The 27,767-nt window shown below is 32.5% G+C and overlaps 1 protein-coding gene across 4 annotated transcripts in view; it reads left to right on the forward strand.

The window, feature by feature from the left end:
* vti1a (vesicle transport through interaction with t-SNAREs 1A) overlaps positions 1 to 27,767 on the forward strand; it is a 175,866-nt gene that overhangs the window by 39,441 nt on the left and 108,658 nt on the right. For all 4 annotated transcript variants that reach the window (XM_051123749.1, XM_051123747.1, XM_051123750.1 and 1 more), the window contains one exon: positions 4,337 to 4,421. In XM_051123749.1, the coding sequence (XP_050979706.1) occupies positions 4,337 to 4,421 (85 nt within the window). The remainder of the gene's footprint in view (positions 1 to 4,336; positions 4,422 to 27,767) is intronic.

Genomic DNA, 27,767 nt, shown 5'->3' on the forward strand with positions numbered 1-27,767 from the left:
CTCTCCCTCCCTCTATCTCCCACTAACACCCCCTCCCTTAAACTATTAAAAAGTATTTCAGCTATTTTAAATGACATCTGTCAACCGAGAGGAGGAGAAGAAAAAAGTTCAGACACAGTTTTTTTTTTCTCCCTCTTTCCCTTCTCTGTGATTGTCAAACTTTGAAAAGTGGAATGTCGTCTATTTTTCATTTCATTTCCTTGGAGTGATTAGCCGCTACGTATTTTGACAGCTTAACTAGAACTGGAAACTTGTTTCTCTCGCTTTTTCCTCTGCCTTTATTCTTTCTGCGCATGTAAATAGGAATAAAGGTTAACGTCCTTTAGAAATATATTTACCGCTTTCTGTTATGTATTGGCAAATAGAAATGCGGTGGACTCATTTCAGTGTTCACACCCATAAATGATGAGACTTACTAGAAAATAGTGCATTAGTTTTAGTTTGGAGTATTTGGAGTGGGGTTCACAAGTTTCAGACTAAGTTTTAAGAAAGTTTTAGAAATGGGATGATGTGGAATGAATAAGAAACATTTCATATTCTGAATAATTTGTAAGTTAGTAATGCATAAGTGTAAATTTGTGAAACTGATTATTCTTTGTACTGACTGTTGATGGCCCATTGATGCACTAGATACTCTTTGGATCATTCACATTCTGAATTGCATGATTATTATATATGTGGACAAACTGAAGACATTCTGATATTCATTTTAATTTTTCAATTCAATTTTTGACTTAAATTTATGCTTGTATACTATAATTAGTAATGAAAAAATTAAATTAAGAACATTTTCACAAGTGAACTTTTGGAGCTCACTGTATTTTATTTTTAGCACGTATATATTTACATTTATGAAAAATTTAAATATGTTAAAATTAGGGCTGTCAAGCAATTTATCGCGATTAATCGCATACAAAATAAACGTTTGAGTTTGCCTAATATATGTGTGTGTACTGTGTGTAATTGTGATGTGTATATAAATACAAACACATTCATGTATATATTTAAGTAATGTTTACAAGTTATGTATTTATTATAGTTTTTATATAATTTATATTAATATATATTTTTTTTACATAAATGACAAATTTCTTATAAATGTCTACATTAATTTGTGTGTATTTATAATAATTACACACAGTACACGCACATAAGCAAACTCAAGCGTTAATCGTTTAACAGCCCTAATTAAAATGTATTTAAAATACATTAAAAAAATTGTACTTAATGTACTTTTATTGTGTGGAAATAGTGCTGAATTCCAACTTAAGATATGCTTAATATATTTAATTGTTCTAAAGTGGAACTATTGCATGTATACTTTAGGTACACTTTGAACATTTTGCATTTAAAGACTTGATATTATTGAAAGATCATACAGTACTCATCAATGGTCACATTAAAACATATTTTAGGCTTAATATTAAGAATTGTGCGTTGTGCACAAGTAGTACTCCAAATAAAGTTTAATTACAATTTTTAATATCAGTAAGTCTTGAGCGATATGTCAGTAAATATGTTAATAGACCTGAATTATACTTGATATAAAAATGCATTTTAAGTCCATTACTTTTTTACTAGGGAAGGTCTACATAAAAATTCAAAATTCTGGGGTCAGTAAGATTTATTTATTTAATTTTTGAACTTCTAATTCATTCCACAAAAATATTAAGCAGCACTTTTTTTAAACTGTGATAATATTAAAGAAATGATTCTTATGAACCAAATCGTCATATATGCCATCACATGAATATTTCACTTTATTAACTATTTTAGTTTTTAAAATAGATTTTAAATTTTTATTTTATTACACTTTTTAAATTGTAATAATGTTTTACACACTGTTGCTATTTTTTTGTATTTTTATGTTATGTTCTCAAAACATGAGTCTGAGAACACTTCAGTGTTTTCAGGCTGGCCAAGGTTATAATTCTTATGAAATTAGTTGTCATCATTTGAAGGACATAAATGCTGCCCACAATGTGCAATATTAATGCATTTAGCCCTTGACCATGATGTTTATTTTAATCTTACATTTATGACTTCTCACTTTGTACATCTGTAACTCACCTCAAGACATACCAACCTTTTCTTGAAAAAGTTTACACACCTCATTGGTTTGCATTATTTACAGCGACCCCTAAAACATCCAAACTGCACGGTAGAGAAACCAGCAAGTGTTTTAGTCTTCAGTGTCAGGATACACTTAAAATACAGGTTCCAAAAGGTTTTTTTCACATCAGTGCCATTAAAGAATGCCTTAAATGGAACAATTGAAGAGTTGACAGATAACGGATTTTCAGAAATCATGTTTTTTTCATTGTGCATTCCAATTAAATCTTAATCAAACTGCTGTTGGGTTATTTTGATTAAGTAAAAATAGCTAAAAAATACAGCTAACACAATAAAACATGATTTTTTGAAAATGAAAAAAAAAAAACAGTTATCTGTTTTTGCAAATAAACTCTTAAATTCTAAAAAGAACAATTTTTTTTTAGAGTAAATAACTTTTTTAAAAAATTGTCATAACCTTTTTTTTTTTTAAATCAATTATTCGATTGTTAAATTGATTATTCAATTATTAAATCCCAAGAATCGATTAGCCGAGCCTGTTTTCAGTTAATGAATGGAAAATTGCAGCGCGCCTCCTAACTGATTAATCGCAATAAGCTTTGTGCTTTGTTACTTTTGATGTGAAACAAAGTCTCAGATTTCAAATTCTGTCTATTTTTTTACAGTATTCAAACAATAAATGCTGTTTTGTCGCTGTTTCATATGGAGTGACAGATTGCTGTAGCGCCTCAGTTAAAAAAAGCGGTTTAAAAAAACTAATCACTGTCCTTCACTTTAACACTATTTTCAGCACAAAATAAATATAAGTATCTGAAGATATGTTAAAAGAATGAGTACAACTTACCAAAATCCATTTCCTGTTTCAACTGCGAAAAGACATCAGTATAACAGCTTGAAAACAATGTCACATAACGTTACATTTACCTTAGAAAAACATATTCGGTGACCATAATTTCAATAGTCAACTAAAAACATTAACTCTAGAGAGGAGCATCTTGCTAAATATATGCACCATATAACATTCATTGTATTTTTCTGTTTTTTTTTTTATGTTTAATTTATGTTTGAATAAATCTGTCATGTTTTTATGACAGCCAACACTTAAATGTTTATATTTTAAAAAACGAATTGGAGTAGAAATATAATTATGTAATTGTAACTTTATTATTTTATGTGACCCTGGACCACAAAACTAGTCTTAAGTAGCACGGGTATATTTGTAGCAATAGCCAAAAATACATTGAATGGGTCAAAATGATCAATTTTTATGCCAAAAATCATTGAGGAATTAAGTAAAGATCACGTTCAATGAAGATATTTTGTAAATTTCCTAACGTAAATATATCAAAACGTAATTTTTAATTAGTAATATGCATCGCTAAGAACTTGAACGATTAACGATTTTAAAGGCGATTTTCATATTTAGATTTTTGCACCTTCAGTTTCCAGATTTTCAAATAGTTGTATCTCAGCGAAATATTGCTTGTTTATTTAGCTTTCAGATGATATATAAGTCTCAGTTTTGAAAAATTGACACTTATGAGTGGTTTTGTGGTCACATAGTGTAATTTAAGTGTAATTTGTGTACAAATCAGTTAATTTTAACCTTCAGTATTATAGTAATGTCGTACCAACTAACTCTTATGTATATTTTACAGCATTAGTTGCAAGATATTTTTCCTTAAGAAATTTTGCCATGTACTGTACCTGATATATATCCAAAATAATCGATATCGAATCAAATCAAATTGTGACATTTGTGTCAAAAACAAGCCCTAATTCAGAATGTTTTGTAAGAGTCTACACAACAAATAACAAACCGTGTAACAAGGTTTACAGTGCGTTCCTGAACTTGTCCGACTAACAGATATTGGGTAATCTGAAGCAGCATTTGAAAATATATTACAGCTCAATTAGCCATCCCTCCCATGCTAATCTTTGCCCTGGTTCTAAATGTGAGGTAATGAGATCTGGCAACACCTTCAGAACAAAGCCACTACAAGAAGGAAGCCTCAATTAAAAAGAAGGAAAGGTGTTAGATTGGAGCTCCGTCCTTTTTTGCTTTGGAATTTGCACGAAGATCAGTCCAATTTATGAAAACGCAACTCGTAATTAGCCATTCTCAAATCAATGTATAAGTTAAATTAAAACGAAGTGGTCTGTACCCTTTTGTCTTAGTGTGTCTATTATTGTGGCTCTAAATAATGTGCCAGTCTTCTCAATCACTCTCATTGTTTTCTTTCCATCTGTGGTTTGTTTTCAGAGAGCACATCTGTTGGACAACACAGAGAGGCTGGAAAGGTCATCTCGGAGGCTGGAAGCTGGCTACCAGATAGCGGTGGAAACCGGTAGGCATTCTGGGTAGGGGGGTGAGCGACAGCAAATTGTCTCGCTCGTATGCGCGCTAAAAAGAGAGAGAGTGGAGGGAAAAAAAACTCCTTGACGACTGGTGACATTTTCAGGAGCACATCAAAGAGAAGCAAGGGAGAGAGAGGTGTAGAGCAGCAGCCGCAGTACTGTTAGGCTCACACAAAACACACCACCTTATTTCCATTCACCTACCTGTGTGTGAGAGAGAGAGAGCGAGAAAGAGTTTTAATATGGGTACCAAATGATGGCGTGTCGACTAGAATAAACAACAACACCCTGCCTCCAACCGTCCTGCAATTTTTTTTAAAAGCTAAATAAAGACCGAGATCTTTTAATAAACTATTTCTAAATAAAGCACCTTAGACGTCACCTGATTCACACCTGTCTGAAGGTTAGTTTTTATCTTTAAATACAAGAAAATGAACTAATTTAGATCTGAAATAGATTGAATCAGCAAGCTTTTTTTTTTTTTTTTTTTTTAGCCTGACTGTCACCGTGTTGTTGAAGCAGAGTGTATTCCTTAGAGACGTATCAAAGCTCGTTCTTCAAGAAGCTACTGGCTTTCTTTGGCTTCTGCCTTAGTTTTGAAAAGTTTGTTAATTTACACTATAATGGCAGGGTGGCTTGTGCGCGACGTCGACACAGTTAATAATTCAAATCAAGAAAGGGTTGCACAGACCACTGGCGTTTGAAGTCTCGCAAGAACAACTCACAAATTCATAAATGCAATCTGCATCCTCTGCTGAAAAATTTAGTTTCATTTATTTTGGATCCTCTCAAGCCCGTGCTTTTTTTTTTTTTTCTTTCCTGCCCTGCATACGATTTCTATATATATATATTTAGTTCACCGAATGAAGCCCCTTTGTTTTTCTGCTATTCAGACATATTTTTTTCCTTATGTCTGCCCAATTGAATTGCCTAGATACCAAAGCGGAAGCCAGTACACTCCAACGGCGGGATCAAAACCCCTCTGAGAGGAGTTTTCCCCCCATAAAGGACGGTTTCTGCTTGTGAGACCCATCACAATGCTGCGCTGCTCAGTGTGGGAGCCGCAAGCGCAGAACAATGCCTGTTTACTCAGCCCTTCTCTAACCGCGTTAAAGCGCAACTCGGCCTGTGCGTCTCACTCCTGTGATCCAAATCCCTGACCCCGTACCCCACCGACCACCCCAACGCTCACGTGCACGCACACCTGCGTCTTAAAAGCATAGCGGCAGGTAGTCCTAAACTGAAGTGGCCCAGGAAGGACAAACCCTGTACTTTTGGGATTTGGACACAGTGATTGCTGGGGTAAACACAGACCCGCTTCGGTGGCTGTGGAGGAGCTACAGGGATAGATGCGCTTTGTTTGGGTTGCGGCGGTGACCCTCGCTCTTCGTGTCACACTGAGGCGGATCGGCCAGTTTATGGACCGTGTGTTAAAATTCACTCGAGCGGCAATCCACACCTGCTACAGCGCCGGCCGTTCGGGTTTCTGCTGTCTTGTAACCAAACAAAGCAATTTTAAATTACTATAGAAAATAAGTAATTATATAATTGCTACTAATAATTAATTAATAGTAAAATTTATTTTATATTGACATATTTACTGTGTGTATTTTATATAGTTTTTCTATTTTATAAAATAATAATTAGTTATTTAGGTGACACTTTACAATAAGGTTCATTAGTTAACTACATTAGTAACATGAACTAAGAATGAACAGTACTTCTACAGCATTTATTATTCTTAGTTAATGTTAGTTTCAGCATTTACTGATGCATTATTAATGCATATTATTAATGTGAACTAGCATGAACAAACACAAAACGACTGTATTTTTATTAACTAACATTAACAGAGATTAATAAATAATGTATTATTCATTGTTTGCTCATGTTATTTTTTAAATGTTAACAAATGACACCTTATTGTAAAGTGTTACATTATTTTGTGTAATATTTAATTTATCTATGATTTTTTTTTTGTGCTGTTTATTTAAAATGTGAGCCTGGACCATAAAACCAGTCATAAGTGGCACGGGTATATTTGTATCAATAGCCACAATACATTGTATGGGTCAAAATGATCATTTTTTTCTTTTGTGCCAGAAATCATTAGTATATTAAGATATTCAGATGATGTTCCATGAAGATATTTTGTTAATTTCATACCGTAAATATATCAAAACTTAATTTTTGGTTAGTAATATGCATGGCTAAGAACTTCATTTGGACGACTTTAAAAGCGTTTTTCTCAATATTTTGATTTTTTTGCACCCTCAGATTCCAGATTTTCAAATTGTTGTATTTTGGGAAAATAGTGTTATCAATGGAAAGCTTATTTACTCAGCTTTCAGATGATGTATAAATCTGAAATTATAAAAAGAGAGACACTTATGACTGGTTTTGTGGTCCAAAGTCACAAATACTTACTTAAATTATGCTGTTACTTTGAGACTATATGAATATATGTGTTTTGAGTATACACACAGTAATACACACAATACATTATTTATATTTATATATATATATATATATATATATATATTCTAAACATGCTGTATGTTTATTTACACATTATTACTGCTATTGCTAATAATGCACAAATTTGCTTAATATTTAATTTAGTTTTAGTATTTTAAATTAATTTGTCATTTAAAACAAGCTGCTCTTTGCATTGACCAATTTTTTTTTTTTAATTAAGGTTGTTATTTTTTACTAAGGTTGACTAAATTCTTGGATTCTTGATTATAATGCTAAAAGCTCTTAGTTTTGTAGTAAAATTATGGGGATCCTCCATATTGTATTTTTTTTTATTATTATTGTTATTATTATTTTTTATTTATTTACATTTTTTTTTATTGCATCTACACAGTGTCAATGAGGCAACTGTGTGTGTGTTTGTGTGTGTTTTAAGGGTGTTTCAGTGTGTGGTGCGTTCAGTCCAGCACTTGCAGCATGTCAGGAGCACTCCAGGCCCTCAGAGAGATATTGAGAGTGCTCTCTGGACATGCAGAGCTTTTTACCAAACTGTTTGTCTCATAAATAAAGTATGGGTCTTCATTAGGAGAGGGCACCCACTTTAAAGCTGCCTGAACCAGAGGCACGCCGGCCTGAAGAGAGCCTGGAGTACAGTAGGAGGGAGCAAAGCAGCCAATTTAAAGGCATTTAAATCAGAGATGTCCCAGAGCCCACGAGCATTAAATAAACCCTAATCAAAGAAGTTCCCGGCTGTTTATGAAAGCCAAGGAAGTGGGCAAAAGATGTTTTGTATAGAGGAAAATAAAATACCTAGGGGGTGTAATTCTGTTATTTGCAGTCGCATTTGGAATCATTGAAAGAGTTTTTTTTTTTTGGTAATTTTTTTTAAAGAAAACAATTTAATTTGTCGAATGACCTCATCTAAAATCTATTAATTAATCCAAATGAATTTTAACGGAGTGTCCGATGTAAACAAACAAGCCGCGAGAGCGGGGTCCGTAAGGAGCAGAGCGGTGGCCTTTGAATACGCAGCAGCCGCTGTGGCAGCGGATCGATGGGGCAAAATAAAACCAGCTCATTAGGGATTGATTTCAGCAGTGTTTAGATAAGCAGAGTGGGTCGGGGCCTGGCCCCTGGGGCCCTCACCAGGGCCCAAAGTTCACGCAGAGCCAGGTAGAGAGCGTCTCCGCAGGCCATCATCTTTATTAGCACCCAGATAAGCTGATTAGGCCTTGTCAATCAAAGGTGCCAATGACTCAATCGAGAGGCCCTTCTTTTCTTTCTCTCTCTCTTTCCTTTTTTGTGATAAATCATTGAAGCGACCAACAAAGCAGTAGCCATGGCGGCTAAGCTAAGCAGCCCTGCAGTTGTCACCAAGGCAGACGACGCAAGGACCCTGTGATGATGTGACGACTGTATTAAAGAGTACATCAATTTGTTTGAGAGCGGTTTGATTTTTTTCTGCAGCGGTATTAAAAGAGCATGCGAGGGGGGAGAGCAGTTATTGTTGTCGCGGGGCTTTACGGAGAAGCCGAGAGTGCCCCCGATAGAAATAAATAAGAAAATAAATGATCGAATGAAGAAATAAATAAATATGTTTTGTAAACATGAAGCAACGCTGCGCCTTTTGAGCGTGAGCACGGCTTTAAGACATGCTGTGTCAGTCCATGGGTGTCAGAGTGTCCCAGTAACAGACACGCGATTGTCTCCGTCTCTCCGTTTCGCTGCCTCTAGCTCTTTTTCTTTCTCCTCCATGTTATCGTTCTTTCATTTTCTTTCCTTCATCTCTCTCCTCCACACTTTCTGGTTGTTTTCGACCATTTTATGAAACTGATAACTTGGTTCTTTGAATGGAGTTCCCTTTTTTCTTAACCGTCAATTCTTTGTGTTGCCATGACCTTTTCTTCTCAAGTACTTTAAACAATTATTATTATTATTTTATTTATTCAGTGTAATTAATAACATTAATAATAATAAAATTAAAAATGTAAAAATTAAATTGAGAGCATTCAATAATGTACTGAAAAGTAGTTTTTTAATATATATATCCAATAATCTCTTAAACATATAATATTTAGGTATATAATATTTAGTTATATAATATAAAGTGACGTTGTAGTAATAATAATAATAAATTAAAAATGACAAAATGAAATTGAATTGATGTAGTAATAATAATAATAGTAGTAAATTAAAAATGACAAAATGAAATTGAATGCATTCAGTGATGTACTGTAAAAGTGTTTTTTATTTTAAATATGAATAATAATAATAATAGTAAATTAAAAATGTCAAAATGAAATTAAATTTCTGTAATAATAATAATAGTAAATAAAAAATGACAAAATCAAATTGAATGCATTCAGTGATATACCGTGAAAAATGTATTTATAATAATAATAATTTATAGCTGTTTTATGCTGGTTAAAATGTAAATATTTATTTTCAATAATCTCTTAAAAGAATATGTTTAGTTTTATAATTGTTATATAATTTGATAGTAGTAATAATAATAATAATAACAGTAAATAAATTACAAGTACAACAACAGTAATAATAATCTATAACTGTTTTATGCTGGTTAATTTATTTTTTATCACATTATATTCAATTTTTCAATTCAGTTTACATTTTAAAAATGTATTTTTAATAATCTCTTGAAATAATTTTAGTTATATAATTGTTATATAATTTGTAGTAATTTGATTTAATAATAATAATAATAATAAAACAATAATAATTTATAGCTGTTTTATGCTGGTTAAAATGTATTTTATCACATTATATTCAATTTGCTGTTTAAGTTTTAAATGTTTATTTTCAATAATCTCTTGAAAGAATATATTTAGTTATGTAACTGTAATATAATTTGTTGTAGTAGGTTTAATAATAGTAATAATAATAGTAACTACATAAAAAATGTAGGAGTGAAATTGTGTTCATTAATGTACTGAAAGGTTGCTGCTATTGTTAAACAATATATGCATAGTCTTTTCAACTAAAATTGTATATTTAGGTATAATAAGTTATATAGTAATAATAATAATAATACTTTATAGCTGTTTTATGCTGGTTCATTTTTTTTTTTATCACACTCTATTCAATTTGCTGTACAAGTAATAGCTCCTCTGTAATTAATTGTTTCATTGCCTTTCATTATTTATTTCAGCCTAGCTGTTCCAGTTGATTTCCTTCATTGTATAGTGGTGTTTAAAGTTTCAGCACATCGCTACTGTTCTCCCTTTAATGAGGACAATTTGGTGAAGTGGATTTCCTCGAGGTATAGCATACCAAATAACTTGGGTTTTTGTAGTTTGCTGAAATCTGAATGCCGTATTGTGTTTCAAAAAGAATATGCCGTTATTTGATAATTGTTTGATTCATGGAGCAGAGCCACAAGAGTTAAATATTTCAATAGCAGAGTTTGCAGATATGCAGAAAGGAGAACTTAGCTAGAGTGGATTTTCTAAAGACAATGGTGGGTTTTTGTGTTGTAATGAGGGCATTTTCTCATTGAAAATGTATGATTTTTCTCTTTTTTTGAGCTACAACTTAAGCCTGCACTTCAGAAGTTTGAATGCATGTACGTTAGAGCTTTTTAAATATAAATACACAATGTAAACCTCTCGTAAAACAGTGATTTAAAGAAATATGTATATAAGCGATGGGATGTGCGCGTGAGCGTAGTATATGGTTTTCGGCTCTGTAAATCTACCTACGGGTGAGCTGTTTATCGTGAAACCCCCCGGCGGATGAAAGGCGATGTAATAATGATTTTTTTTCTCTCCTAATCGGGCCTTGTCAGCGAGGCGTCTTATCGTGGAGAGGAAAATGACACCGATACTATCGAAGAGCCCAGAGTCCGAGTTTGTGTCGCTCCCCCCCAATCACGCCGGACCCGGCCTCGCCGTATCTAGCGCCGCCACAAACGGCAAGCGCCGCTTTTTTCATCTGGACTTCAAAAACGGTCCCCGTCATTAAAATTGCACCCGCGTTCGGCTGCAGGGATCAGCCGCTCCGGAGCGAAAATGGGATGTGGGAGAGGAGGCTCGCTAAATGTGCTAATTCTGTCCTCACATGTTTACGGCTTAATTTTAATCGGTTTGAGCGAGGGAGGAGGAAGGGGGGGCTGAAAAAAAGCCTCACATTGCAATAAATCGCCATTATCTTTGACACCGAAGGACTCAGCTGTTCCAAGGATTTTGGGGTCTGTGTGCAACAGTATTATATGGGGACACACAAAAGTGTTTACGCTTGAATTGCGGTGGCCGAGGTGCACTCACTGATTTCGGCGAGTCTAGACAAAGGGCCAAACTTTCACAATGGCGGAGCGCGCAAACAGGCTCTTAATGCGGGAGCTGAACCAACAAACTTGCGTCTGTTTGTTGTGCAGGTGTCGACTTGTTGATATATTCCAATCGGTATTACGATATTTGCTCACGTTAAGTGCGATCATTGACTGTTGGGTCGCCTAACGCAGTTTGAGAGGGTTTTTTTTCCTTTGGGGTGATGGGGAGCAGATCCATTTTTCTAGATAAACTATTGAGTGACAGATTGAGAGGTAAGCTTCCCACTTGCATCTTTTGAATGAGCCTCTCCAACAACACTTGCCACCAGCTAGATGCATCAAAATCTCCAGTATTCTCAGGACTGAGTTCAAACTAAAGTAGGAGAAGAGCAGAATGCAGACGGCAAAGCTGGGTTTGTGGGACTGAAGCCCAGAAAAGTGTAAAATATACACTGGGTATATATAACTATAACGTTTTTGTCATTGCAGTTGCTGAGAAATAAAAAAGAAATGTAAAGAGGCAATTCCATAACATTAAACTTATGGTTATAGCATAAATAAAACGTACAGTAACACTTGCACAGTGCTTAATTATATAATATTTTTAATAAAATGAAATATGGATATATATTTTATTTTCATTTATTATTATAGTACATGTTTGTATTTACTACCTATCAGTATGCAAGTTCTATAATATTTGAAATGAATTTAGATTAATATTTACTTTTAAGTTTTATTATTATTTTACATTTATTATTATTATTTTAAATGCATTCTTGCATTAGTATTGCTGTTTTTATTTATTACTTTACAGTGTCCATGTTATGCATATTACTTAATTCTGTACTGAACAAAATTGATATAAATAAATACATTTTATTTTAATTAGCTAGTTTTATTGTTATTATAATTCTATTACATATTAATTACATTAGTGTTGGTGCATTTACTATTTTTTACATTACAGTATCCATGTCGTACATGTATTTAATTCTACTTAATTCTAATATTTGTAATAAAATTAAAAAAATAATGCTTATTTTAATTATTAATATTGTTATTATTATTGTATTATAATACTAAATTAATTACATGTTAATTACATAATTGCGTTAATTGCATAATTAGTATTTCTGTATTTACTGCTTTACCTGTTATACATTGTTTAATTCTATAATATTTTAAATTAAATTTCTATAATATATAATGCTTATTTTAGTTATGTTAGTTACATATTAATTACATAATAATTACATTAATTGCGTCATGTATTTTTGTTACTTAATTCTAATATTTGTAATAAAAATTAAATAAATATATAATGCTTATTTTACTTGTTGTTTTATAATATATTAATTACATAATAATTATGTTAATTGCTTCATTAGTATTTCTGTATTTACTATTTACTACATTAGTGTATCCCTGTTTCATTTGAATTTATTCTATAATATTTGTAATTAAATTTACATAATATATCATGCTTATTTTAGTTATGTTAATTACATATTAATTACATAATAATTACATTAATTGTGTCAGTTGTATTTCCATGTTTACTATTTTGTACATTAGTGTACCCATGTTATACATATTACTTAATTCTATAAAATTTGTAATAAATTTATTTAAATATATGGTAACACTTTACAATAGGGTGTCATTTGTTAACATTAACGTTTTAACTAACATTGAACAATACATTTATAACAGTATTTATTAATCTTTGTTAATGTTAGATGATAAAAATATAGTTGTTCATTGTTAGTTCATAGTGCATTTACTAATGTTAACAAACACAACTTGTGATTTTAATAATGCATTAGAAAATGCTGAAATTAACATTAACTAAAATTAATAAATGCTGTAGAAGTATTGTTCATTCTTAGTTTATGTTAACCAATGTTAACTAATGAACCTTATTGTAAAGTGTTACCAGATATAAATTCTTATTTTAGTTTATTACATGTACTTCATTAGTCCTGCTATATTCACTTACTTGACTACTTAAATGCACAATTGCAAAGCAGTGTAATGTAAAATGACCAGTTTTCTTTTATTATTGGCTTATTGTATTTTCTCATAATTTGTTTGCAACATTAATGGCTCAAAATGTTTTTGAAGTAGCTTGTCAAAAACATGGAGAGAGAGAGAAAGAAGCAGAAAATACATTTTAATTTCAGATCATATGTGTCTATTTATATCAGACGCACACAAACAGTCTTTCATTGACCTTTGGTTGACGGAGAGAGAGTGAAAGAGGGCACTCGAGCTGGATGGCGTTAAATAAAACTGTTTTGGAAGGAAATGGAAGACAAAAGCGAATACCCAGGACCCCCATGGGCGCTTCCTCATCGGCCGCTTTAAAGAGCTGGCACATCTGAGGCGCCGCGATATCAAAAAGCAGAGAGAAAAAGTGAAATGAAGTAAAAGGAAAAAGTGGAGAGGGGGGAAGAGAGAGTGGCAGTACCTTGTCACTGCGGAATGAGGATCATAAACGGTAATTGTGTGATGGGAGTGACACGCTGATGACAGCAGATTGATGGCAGTTGAAAAGCGAGCGTAATTCACTAAGGAGTCGCAGAGAGTTGGGTGGCTGAGATTAAGAGAGGAAACTAGTCAGACTGAGCTCTGAAAACACAGGCGGAGTGGGTACAGAAGGGCAGCGGTTTAGGCTTCACTTCTGCTTCCAGTTTTGTTTGTTCTCACCGTATTTATGTCTCCTGGTGCATTGGACTGGAAACGGTCCTACTCAGACTGCCGCGTTATAATGGAAATGTTTGTTGCTTTTGTGGGAAATAATCCTTCTAACCCTGAAAAATTATTTTGACTTTGCTAAATATTTGATTTTTAGGGTAACACTTTACAATAAGGTGTCATTTGTTAACATTAGTTAATGTGTTAACTAACATGAACAAACAATGAACAATACATTTATTACACTATTTATTAATATCTGTTAATGTTAGTTCATGTTAGTTCACCGTGTTTTAACTAAAGTTAACACAACTTTTTAAAAATACATTAGTTAATGCTGAAATTAACATTAAGATTTATAAATGCTGTATAAGTATTGTTCATTCTTAGTTCGTGATAACTAATGTAGTTAACTAAAGAACTTTATTGTGAAGTGTTACATTTTAGACATTACAGTAAAAATGTCACTTGTTTGGATGCAGGAATAGATTTTATAATATCGATTAAGTGTATCAAAGCTAAAAACTCACATTTAAGACTTAACAGCAATAAATACTATAAATACATATTTAAATCTATTTATTTTCTAATTATTGAAATGAAAAAAGTAACAAATTAGAATAATTAAAAATAACAAATAATTTGAATTTATTGTATGAATATATAATATTAAAATAAAATATAATGTAAATAGCTAAGTTAATATTTGATGTTTATATTTAATTTTAGTTGCCAGTTAGTTCATTTTAATTTCTATTTAATTTCTATTCTATTTATTGAAATGAAAAAATAAAAATAGTACATTAGAATAACGATAACAATAACATAATAAAAATAAAAAAATAAGTTTTGTATTATAATTGTAATTTAACTTACAGAATGTCTCATTTATTTTTTAAAACGTCATTAAAATCATATTGATTAAATATATTTTGTAGTGTTTCATTTATTCTATATACGCACACACAATAAATAGATTTAGTATTTCTATATTATTTAGTATAATTTAATAACAATAAAATGTACATTTTAAAAATGAAACTGAGTGCATTCAATAATATACTGAGAACTTGTTTTTTATTTAAAATATTTTTAATAATCTCTTAATCAAAGCATTATAATATTCTGTTATATAATATAAAGCAATGTTGTAGTAATAATAAAATAATAATAAAAATAGTAATTGTACTCAAAGTAATTAAAAATGTCAAAATGAAATTGAATGTATTCAATGATGTACTGAATTTTACAAATTTATTTTCAGCAATGTCCTATATAAACATATAATTTGTATTATAATTGTAATTAAACTTATAGAATAAGCAACTTACTAAAATTTATTTATTTAATAAAATTTGTATTTAATTTGTATCTTAGTTGCTTTATTTTTGTTCAGTGTGCAAAAAAAAAAAAGAAAGGAAAAAGTGCTCCACTGTGTTGTGATAATGTAAATCTTTATAGCAACATCCTAACTCATATTTAAAATATATGTAGTTTTATTTTATTTTTATTTAGTTTCAACAATATGACTTGAAGTTAAAATCTGGTTTTATTAACATTTCTGTCAAACACTTTTTTTATATAAAGCAACTGTATATTTCAGTCCCTGTTGTTCAGTCATTTTTTTTTTTTTTTATTAACGACTTAATAGCTGTTAACACAATCCTGGCTTCATCCTCCTAAGTTTGAACAGCTGCCGGACCTGCTTTGTTATGGATAGTTAACCCAGCACAGTTAATCTTATTTGTTTTCAGATTAAATATGGCTCAATGTGTGACGCTCAGTGTATCTCAACGCTGACCACCCCACAGTTTGCGGCACATATAAAAAAAAAAAAAAAAAAAAAAAGGCCATCATTAGCGCTGTCCGTCTGTCCCTCCGCGGCTGCTTGTGTCACACCGTCCCTCAAAGTGGCTTCCTCCTCGGCAGGCCGCGCCCTGGGCCGGTGCGGCCGCGGGCCCAGGACGCCCACTGAACATGAAACACATCGCCCGATCTGTCAGCTGGGGGCTCCATCTGTCAGTCAGTGGGACAGCTTCACTTTTGTCTGGGGAGGGAGTCGGGCAAATACGACGGGGGGCTGCGGCGTACCCCGTTTTGCATTGCGCTGCCATCGTCCTGACATAATTAATAATAGTTGCAAGACTGTTACTGAAGCAGAACCTTTTTAAGAGGGTGCTCAGTGTTTGTTTACGTTGTTTTTTTTTTTTGTTTTTTTTTTTTTTTATTTATAGGAAATTTATATGTTTATTCCACCTCCAAACTCACTCACAAGACTGTTTTGCAGTTTGACTGTCACATAAATGAATCTCCCTTTTGATTAAAGTGATTATAGCCAGGAGATTGGAGGTTGCAATCTTCACTTTGGCAGATAGGCTGCGCCCTTGAGCCACCGTAAAAAGGACGGGCTCAAAGAATCGTCTCCACACTGGGGGACAAGAGGCCTCCACCACTCAGCTCTCTCCGCTTTGGATGTTTCTCCTGGTGCTGAAAGTTCCTGAAAAGATAAGCTTTGCTCGCAACTCTAGGAGCTCATTTGAGTTTTATTTATTTAGTGTTTTTATGTGTGTGTGTGTGTGTTTGAGAAAGAGCAGGAGTGAACGAGTGTGTTTGTGTGCAGTGCTGAATCCCTGCTGAGAGCATCAGTATTTTCAGATCTGTGTGTAGGGGCGATACTGAACATCAGCAGCGTGATATTTCAGCTATTATTATTCGCCCCGACTGGATTTGTCACATCACCTCTGATGTCAATTTGAATTTAACAAGATGATACTCTGTGGAAAGTTTCACATTCATTTTGTAAATATTTCAACCCATTTTTTTTTGCCGCCGTGTCCACATATTGGGATACAGCATTGTCAAGGTTAATTTACTTTGAGTTTTTGCCTGTGAGCAAATGATTTGTAGTCTTAGCGTTGTGCTTAAGTGGTTTGGTGCCTTGACTTCCAGTCACAGTCATAATGGTATTGAAAATAGGATCAAGAGAAGTCTTTTTGTTTGGTAGGGAGCTTTTAGAAAGATGGGCTGTTTAATATAGATCGTTCAAGTACTGCGTTAACCTCTAAATTTGAATCGAATAGCTTGTTGAATTCAAGTTGATCTAATAAGAGTAGATATGATTTATTATTACTTTAGGAATTTAATTCATAGCAGCTGAGAAATGACTTATGAACATTTGCGCATCTTCTTAATCACTGCACTCTTTATTGTTATAATTCCTCTGTATGTGAGATATGTGAGGAGTCTTCATAGAGTTATTTTACTTAATTTAATTTGCTCTTTTTTATATTTTGTGTGAAGGTTTCTTTAGCAAGCAGATCCATTTTGCACTAGTGAATATCTGTATCTTGAAATGTTTGCAAGGAGTTTGTATAAAATGCTTTTTAATGTACTTGAGTAAAAGACCGAAAAAGAATTTTTATTGAAATATGATTTGTACATGGTGTAATTCCACTGGTAATTGTATCCAAGAGAAATAAAAGGCAGAGCTGGAGGATATACAGCTAGAAAACAAGTGATTTTTATAAATGTGTTGAATTATTTCTTAAAAAAAAAAAAAAAAAAAAAAAAAAAAAAAAAAAAGAATCATTTTTTAGAATTATGTTAAAATTATAATATAGAATTATTATAGAATTATTATAATTGGAAGTAATGAATCTGTCTATCTATCTATCTGTCTGTCTATCTATCTATCTATCTATCTCTCATCATCATCAATAGAATTTAGAAAAAAATGAAATAATCATCTGACTTCTCTTAAATCATAAGTAGAAAAATGAAAAAGTAACAAATTAGAATAATTAAAAAAAATAATTAATTGTAAGAAAATATAATATCTAAATATCTAGAGTTATTTAATGCTTTAATTTAATTTAATTTTAGTTGCCAGTTAGTTTGTTGTCATTTCTATTTAATTTCTATTCTAATTATTGAAATGAAAATATAAAAATAACATATTAAAATAATGAAAAATAAAAAGTCATTTTAATTTGTTGTATGAAAATATAATATTATAGTAAAATATAATACATAAATATCTAGAGTTCATTTGAAATGTTTTAATCTAATTTTAGTTGCCAGTTAGTTAATTTTAATTTCTATTATAATTATTGAAGTAAACAATGCAACAAATTAGAATAATAACAAATAATTTGAATGTAATGTATGAAAATATATTATGATAAAATATAATATATAAATATATAGAGTTCATTTTTTTAATTTTAGTTGCCAATTAGTTTGTTTTAATTTCTATTCTAATTGTTGAAATAAAAAAATACAAATAGTAACAAATTGGATTAATAAAAAATCACAAATAATTTGAATTTATTGCATGAAAATATAATATTATAATAAAATATAATGTATAAATATCTAGAGTTCATTTTAATTTAATTTCAGTTGCCAGTTAGTTTGTTGTAATTTCTATTTAATTTTTATTTACTTTCTATTTTCTAATTTCTATTTCTATTTTCTAAAATAAAAGTTGTGTTATACTTTTTATCATTTAATTTTTTTTCATTATTTTTTAACTTCTGATGTAAGAGAAGTTCAGTTTTTTTTTTCCTTTTCCTCCTAAATTCTATTTAGACTTTTTAAATAGACACAGTATTACACATGTTCAAAACTAATTTCATCTATTTTTTTTTAAATGGAACATTTTCATATTTTTATTTAGGTAGGATATTTTTTTTTTTTTTTAAAGAGAAGTCAGATGATTTCTTTTATTTTCTAAATTCTGTTTAGAATTTTCTAAATTGATACAGCGTTATCAATTTTCCAAACTAATTTCGTTATAATTTATTTTTGTGAAACATATATATTTTCATTTCGGTGGTATACTTTCTGGGCTATTTTAAAGTTGTTCTCATGCTATAGATTTTCGTCCTGTGTTGGGCGAACTTGTTTTCATCAACAAACCCATAAGGCTGAGTTGCCGTGCATAACCGCATTGACCATGGTGAGGTGATTTCTGAAAAATCTCACACGAAACACCCAATGCCATCTGCTGCTGCATACTCATTTCGATTACACATGAAAAAACGCAATCCCAAGTCCTCAGCCTGCCAGAGATTGCCAGCTTCTTTTTATGATTGACTCAGTCAGATAAAAATAGTCAGGAAAGAAGTCTAGAGACAGACAAATAAAGTGTTATTTGTATGTGTTGTATCTTAAAATCATCTCAGAATATTCCCAGGATCCTTATTACCTTAACAAATGCACACTTAGTGCTTTCAGTGCCGTCTGAAGACGTTTAGCTAAATCAGGTCCTAAAGAGAGAATGAAAATTCGGAAGAGCTTTAGCATCCTCGGCCACCTGGATTTATTTGGGCCAACACCGCTCTGTCCGTCTGAGCCCTGCCTGTCCAGGAGGACTATGGTGAACAGAAGCTACCTCTTCACAACTCACACCTGATCACCACGTTCATGCTCGACTCTCTTCCTCTCTCCCAGTCTGTCTCTATCTCGCTCGCCCTCTTTTAACATCCCCCCCTCCCAGCGGTCCTGCCCTGTCCTACTTAACTCCGGCCCATCCTGCCCTTTGATTTGAGCTACTTATCCAGCCACAGATCATCTGCACACTTCACACACTCTGTTTCTCTCACATCCTCTCATGTTTACGGGGATATGTTTCACAAACGGATATTTAGTGAACAGTCACACATGCAGTCCAGAACACAACAGTGCATTCAGATGAGTCACTTTTTTAGATGCTTTTATTCTTATTTACATTATTTTTTAAAATTGAGACTGTGTAGCAGGTGTTGCGTTCTTATAATATTGAAGATTTCTTTAAAGGATGCCACATGAAAAGATGGTGGATTGATACATAAGCACACCATCTGTTTCACTTTTGTAAGCTCCAAAGGCATTGTAAAGTGTATTTTTATAAAGGATGATAAAAGAAAGAAATAATCTACTGCTTGTGAAAAGGTATCTAACAGCTGACTTGTCTTCCGTCTGGAAATATCCCTAGGCCTTCAGTCCAAGTGTTAACTGTAAGTGATCCAAATTGAGAGTAGCATACAGGGACTCATTGCTCTGTTGATTACTTGTGCAGTCTAACAGCTCTGTAATGGTTCAGTTCACGCTGTTCTTGTTACTGGAAGAGTCTCCTTGCTCAATTTACTAAGCACCCGTAGCCTTTCTTCATTTCATGTAAAGTCACAGAACATTCTTATGAAGATATTTGAAGAGCTTGTAGTCACTTTATTGCACTTTATGAACCTCTGTGAAGGAGTCATTTTAGTGAGTCACCCTATATAAAGTCATATTGTGGAGAATTTTGAAGCTTGTGGAGTCATTTAGGTAATTCAGATGAATCGTCTTATATGGAGTTATATTTTAGACCCGTCTGAAGCTTGTGGAGTCATCTTGGGAAATCAGGAGTCATTTAGCAAGACGCTGGAAGCTTGTAGACTCATTTTAGTGAGTCATTTTGATGAGTCAACTTGGTGAGTCATTTTATATGGAGTTTTTTGAAGCTTGTGGAGGCATGTTACATTTAGTGAGCTTATCTAAAGTCATCTAAAGTGAACTCATGAGTCATCTTGGTGAGTTAATTGTCCGGAGTCAGTTGAAGCTTGTGGAGTCATCTTATAGAGCCAGTTATGGAGTGGTGTGAAGCTTGTGGAGTCATCTTAGGGACTCATTTTGATGGAATCATCTTATGGAGCCATTTGAAGCTTGTAGAGGCATCCGAGGGAGTCATTTTAATGGAGTCATCTTATGGAGCCAGCTGAAGCTTGTGGAGTCATCTTAGGGAGTCATTTTGATGAATTATTTTGGTGAGGAAGCTTGTGAAGTCATCTTGAAGAGTCATTTTGATAGAGTCATCTTATGGAGCCATTTGAAGCTTGTGGAGTCATCTTGGGAAATCAAAAGGAGTCATTTAGCAAGACGTTGGAAGCTTGTAGTCTTATTTTAGTGAGTCAATTTAATAGTAAACTTGGTGAGTCATTTTATATGTTTTATGAGTTTTATGAAGCTTGTGGAGGCATCTTACATTTAGTGAGCTTATGCGTCATCTAAAGTAAGCTTATGAGTCATCTTGGTGAGTTAACTTGTCTGGAGTCAGTTGTAGCTTGTGGAGGCATCTTGTAACGTCAGTTATGGAGTCGTGTGAAGTTTGTGGAGTCATCTTATGGAGCCAGTGGAAGCTTGCGGAGTCATCTTATGGAGCCATTTTAAGCTTGTAGAGACATCCGAGGGAGTCATTTTAATGGAGTCATCTTATGGAACCAGTTGAAGCTTGTGGAGTCATCTTAGGGAGTCGTTTTGATGAATCATCTTGGTGAGTTATCTTATGGACCCATTTGAAGCTTGTGAAGTCATCTTAAAGAGTCATTTTGATGGAGTCATCTTATGGAGCCATTTGAAGCTTGTGGAGTCATCTTAGGGAGTCATTTTGGTGAGTTATCTTGGTGAAGTGATCTTTTGAGCCAATTGGAGCTTGAAGAGTAATTTTTATGGAGTCATCTTATGGAGCCATTTGAGGCTTGTGGAGTCATCTTATGGAGCCATTTGAAGCTTGGTGAGTCTTCTTAGGGAGTCATTTTGATGAATCATCTTGGTGAGTCATCTAGATGCAGTGGTTCCCAACCATGTTCATTTTTTCTTTATTTCCTTAATCAAACACACCTGATTCAGCTCATTAGTAGAGACTTCAAGACCTTAAATGGGTGTGTCAGACAAAGGAGAGATGCAAAATGTGTAGTGTTGGGGTGCCTCCAGGAACGTGGCTGGGAACCAATGATCTAATGGACCCATTTGTAGCTTGTGGAGTCATCTTAGGGAGTCATTTTGATTAACCATCTTATATGGAGGCATCTAATGGATCCATTTGAAGCTTGCTAAATCATCTTAGGGAGTCATTTTGATGAATCATCTTGGTGAGTCATCTTATGGAGCCATTTGAGGCTTGTGGAGTCATCTTAGGGAGTCATTTTGATGAGTCATCTTAGATGGAGTCACCTTATTGAGCCATTTGAAGCTTGTTGAGTCATCTCAGGGAGACATTTTGGTAAGTCATCTTGTTGAATCATCTCATGTAGCCAGTTGTAGCTTGTGGAGTCATCTTAGAGAGTCATTTTGATGGAGTCGTCTTATGGAGCCATTTGAAGCTTGTGGAGACATCCTAGGGAATCATTTTGATGGAGTCATCTTATGAAGCCATCTGAAGCTTGGTGAGACATCTTAAGGAGTCATTTTGATTTGTCATCTTGGTGAGTCATTTTGATGTAGTCATCTTATGGAGCCATTTGAAGCTTGGTGAGTCTTCTTAGGGAGTCATTTTGATGAGTCACTCTATGTGGAGTCATCTTATGGAGCCATTTGAAGCTTGTGGAGTCAGCTTAGGGAGTCACTTAGATGAGTCATCTTGGTGCATCATTTTATGGAGCTATTTGAAGCTTTTGGAGTCAGTTTAGGGACTAATCTTAGTAAGCGTTTTAAAAAAGCTATTTGAAGCTTGTTCAAACATGTATGAGGTTATTTAAATCTTATGGAATCTTTTGAAGCTTGCGGAGTCATCTTAAATGAAGTCATATACATATATATAAAGAAAACACCTCTGCATACTCTAATAGTTTCTAGATTGATTATTAAAAATGGGAAATGGTGGCGTAATTATTTCCATCTCTTTGTGCTATGGTCCGAGAACATTGTCATTGATTTGATCCTATGTGTGAAAATAACCGTGGCTTTTTCGCGAAGGAGACACGAGAGGGGCTAACTAATTTCTCCATCAAGCTAATACAGCATTAGTGTGTTTTTAAGATGGCTGCTGTGGTAATTAGTGAATTGCTTTGAGTGGGCCACGCTGGGCTGAGAGTGGGTAAGAGATGAAAAAGAGGGCAGAAAGGCTGTCTGTTTCATACTCTGATGGAGGTTATATTTTCTGTGACAACTGGACCACAGTAATCAAAATGTGTTAATAATCCCTTCAAAGGGATGGCGCGGCATCAGTGGGGCCTCAATGAGTCTGAATCCCCTTGTTAGCAGCAGAGCTGGATGCTCCGCCCTCCCCAACCTGAATCAGCCGCAATTACAAACACCGCCGCACATGAGAGAACCCCGCTATTGTCAACACATGAACAGACATACATGATGACACTTTAATATGCATACACATAAGCAAACAAGCAAACACTTTTTGATATGTCAATTAGATGGTCAACATAAAATCCATATTGATGTAGTGTTGCGTATGCTTCTGTTCTGTTCAAATATTTTAATAGCCAAATTCCAGGTGAAGAACCTGGAAGAAGCCATGAATTCTGAAGAAAAAATCAGCATGAAAGAGGTCAGCAGTGATCGCCTACTCCTATGAAGTGTTGTGAATGACGTAATCGAGGCAGTCTCTCAAAATTTGTATGTTCAAACATTTGAGGTTGGTGAGATTTTATAAAAATCTTTCTGAAGGAAGTCGCTCTTGCACACCAAGGCTGCAAAAATATAGTATAAACAGTAATACTGTGAAATATTCTCTTTTCTAAACTCTTTTCTATTTGAATATATTTTGTAATGTAATTTATTTCTGTGATGACAAAGGCAAATTTTTAGCAGCCATTACTCCAGTTTTCAGTGTCACATGATCCTTCAGTCTAATTTGGTGATTAGGTGCTCAGTTATTTTCCTAAATGCATACATTTAAGAACAGTTGTGGTTTTTTGTATTTTTGTGGAAACAGTGATGGAAACATTTTTTAATCAAAAGCATCTCTAATTAATATATTTTTATCTTAAAAATTATTTTATTTTTTTTATTTATTTATTTATTTTCAGAAATACTGTGTTGTGTATACATTTTTCCTAGTATATAAATTCTGGTAAATAGTTTTTGGAATGCCTGGTTTTTACATCCATTTTTTTTTAATTAATTAATTAATTAATTAAATAATTTATATATTTATAATTTACCATTCATTTTATTTTTCCCAAATTCCATTTTAATTTATTTTTTTCCAAATTCCATTTTTTTCCCATTTTAATTTTTCTAGACTCTGCTTTAAAGTAATACTAAAGCATGTCTAATTAATTGAAATCATGAAGTGTACACAATTTAACAGCAGTTTATTAAAAGTTTAACAAAATTACATTTTAATGTCCTATGAAATTCTGTTTTATTTTTACCAAATTCTGTGTTTTCCATTAATTTTCTGGATTCCATTTTAATCGTTTAATTAAATTTTAATAATTACAAGCATTACTAATTGATTGATTTTATTAAAAAAAAATATTTATTATTATTATTTTATTTATTTATTTTCAGAAATACTGTGTTGTGTATTAATTTTCTTTTCTAGTATATACATTCTGGTAAATTGTTTTTGGAATGCCTTGTTTTTAAATCCATTTTATTTTATTTATTTATTTTTTTAAATTTACCATTCATTTTATTTTTCCCCGAATTCCATTTTGATTTTTTCCAAATTCCATTTTTTTCTGTTTTAATTTTTCTAGACTCTGTTTTAAAGTAATGTTAAAGCATGTCTAATTAATTAAAATCATGAAGTGTACAATTTAACAGCAATTTATTAAAGTTTAACAAAATTACATTTTAATGTCCTATGAAATTTTTTATTTTTGCCAAATTCTGTTTTCCATTAATTTTCTGGATTCCATTTTAATGGTTTAATTAAATTTTAATAATAAAAACCATCTTTAATTAATTAGCTTGTATTAAAAAATATATATTATTTTTTATTTATTTATTTTTAAAAATACTGTGTTGTGTATCTACATGTTTCTAGTACATAAACTCTGGTAAATAGTTTTTCTGGTAAATATTCCTTAAAAATAATTTAATCATTTTAATAATTGTTAGTAGTAGTACTATTAACTATTCTGTTTGTATATGATACGACGTTTTTTTTCTCACAAGAAATTGTAAAATGCTCATGAAGTGACTCTCACAGCTGTTCAGGCGGCAGAGACTGAAAACACTGCAAGTGTCCGCACCATTCATTCACACAGAACATGCAGGATTCATATTTAAATAGTATTTTATTCATCCAAAATTCAGCTAATTTCATGACATTCCGCATTCTACAATAAATTCACATAGTGGAAATCATAGGGCCCTACTTTAATACTTAAATGTTGTTTCAGTTGAAAATATGTCATGTTAAGGAGGTGTTTATACACATCTACACATTAACAGGTAAAAACTAACATCCTGTCTGCCTAGTTGCTGCCATATTATGTTGATCCAACCGCCCACAGACGATCCCAATATCCAAAGGTTGTTCTTTCAGCTCCAGTGATCACTGCATATTGTTACTCTCACCAGCAGAATCCTCTTATTTGCCCTTTGGGTTTTCGTGATCAGGCGTGATAGTCTTGGCATATTTACTTTATCGCTCCAGAGTGAGCCGTGTTTAAACAACCCACGTAAGCCGAGCCAGGCTCACAGATCAGGGAAGCACGTTCAGTAAACACCACGACAGATTTGAGACTGACCTGTGGACATAATACTTTAATCTCATCAAATGGAGCCTCTTCCTAACACGGTCCCCGTTCCCCCCAAAGTCTCGAATCGGGAGTTCATGAGAGCAGGCCCGAACGGAGAATGTTTTAGTCATAGAGCTCAACAGTAGTCGGGTAATAAACGTCACTCACTAAGCCCTGTGAACGCAGCTCTCTCTCTCTCTTTCTTCCTCTCTCTCTCTCTCTCCCTCTCTGTCAAACTTGCCATTATGCAGCCCATTAGCTGAAAGACTAGGTAGAGACCTAAGGTGGCCCTGAGGGTTGAAAACCGAGTAGAAGCTTCCAGTCACATCACATCCAGCGCGATGCAAACACCTGTCTATCTGCTCACGCGCTCTGCAAATCAACCTCAACGCAGCAGCCCCGTCTGATTGATGAGTGTCTTTGTTGTGCTTGAAGTTGCGAGGTGCTTTTTTAAAGCTAATTAAAACCGAGCGCTGTTTTCTGCAGTCGAGCGCCTGCCGCTGTAAGTTTAGTTAAGGAGAGTTAGAAGCTGGAGGTGAGCCTGTTAAATATACATGGGTGCAGGTGAAAGGCCACGTCTGATCTGACCTTGGATCAGCTCTGCAGGCCTCTCCAGAGACCTCTGTGTCTGCTGCACGGGGCAGGACAGGAGATACTCAATAATGTAAAAGATGTGTTCAATTAAGACCTGTCCTCAGTGCCACCATGTTCTTAAAGTCGATGAAACGACCCGTTTTACTTCCACAACGTGACATTTCTGAATGAAACAGGATTTCTACACGAAAAAATGTAGGGTGGGCCTTGGTCGCCATGTAGGTTATATTAACCAATTTTACAGATTTTGGCTCAGTTGATGTTGGATAGTTAGTTGAGCATACTCTTTTTCCTTCTTTTTGAACTAAACTGACCTTGTCATCTAACTCCCACTTAATCTATAACAACACGATTTAATAACACCGTTAAATGTCCTTTTTAGCAAACCTCAAAACAATATCAATTGTACAAGTATTTTTTGTTTTACATAATTATGTATAATGTTATTTTAATGTAAAGTGATGCCTAAATTAATTTGTAGTTTTCTTTTATTAATTAATTAATTAATTTAGCATTGCTTTCATTATTGGCCATTTTTGAAACATTATGTATGTTGAAGCCTAGGGTTTTACATATAAAGTTAATTTTTAATTTTTTTATATATATATATATATATAGTAATTATTTTTTCTTTTTTAAGTGTTCTGTTCTATTTTACATATATTTTGACAAAATGGTAAAGAATTTTTATTTTGGCCATTTATCATTATCAGGCGTTTATCAAAGTACAATGTATATTAGAGCCTGAATTGATTTTAGTTTTTAATATTTTAATTTTAATGTTATGTTATTTATTTACATACGTTTTTATGTAGTTGTGTATAATTGTTATTTAATGTTATTTAAATGTAAAGTGATACCTAAATTCACTTGTAATTTATTTTTATTTTATTTTATTTTATTTTATTTTATTTTATTTTATTTTATTTTATTTTATTTTATTTTATTTTATTTTTTTAAGTTATTTCTCATTGCTTTCATTACTGGTCATTTTCCAAGACATAATATATATTGGATCCTAAATTTACTTGAAGTAGTTTTTAGCATTTTATTTATATCTATATTTAGATATATTTCGATATATTTTATATATAATTACATGTATATTGGAGCCAAAATTTGTTTTTCTATAGAATTTTTTAAAAAATATTTTATTTTATGTTATGTTATTTGACATTTACTTTCAGCCGTTTATCAACATACAATATTGATTTTAGTTGATTTTAGTTTTTTAATTTTAATGTTATGCTATTTATTTACATATATATATGAATTTTTTTTACGTAATTGTGTATAATGTTATGATGTTAATTTTATTTTAATGTAAAGTGATACGTAAATTTTTATTTTATGTATTTATTTTTTTTTTTTATTTTATTTATCAAGGTGCAATGTATAATGTCTTCTACTTTTAATGTTATTGATTTTTACAAATTAATTTTTGAAACAATTATTTAATACTCAGCTTCATTTTACATTTATATAGACCAAATGGTATTGAATTCCAGTATTCTAATTAAATAATTTATCAGTGCTTTCCTAATCTCATTCATTGAATTGTGGGCCTCCCACAGCAGAGTGTTCAGTTTAACAACTCCCCTACTCGAAATGCGCTCCCTCATTGGATACTTAAGCATGCTTGGTGACATCATCTGAAAGAAAAGTTGTTTAAGAGATAATTTAATAAAACTAAAACTAGTTTTTTTTTTTTTTCTTGGGTTTTGACGTGCACCACAGAGTCAATAAAAAAAGGATTAGATATTAAATTGACTTTGAAGACTCTCTCTTTATATCAGTTTTGGTTCTCTTTTATGTTCCTGAGCACG

This window comes from Labeo rohita, chromosome 12, assembly GCF_022985175.1.
Source record: "Labeo rohita strain BAU-BD-2019 chromosome 12, IGBB_LRoh.1.0, whole genome shotgun sequence".
Taxonomy (NCBI): Eukaryota; Metazoa; Chordata; class Actinopteri; order Cypriniformes; family Cyprinidae; genus Labeo; species Labeo rohita.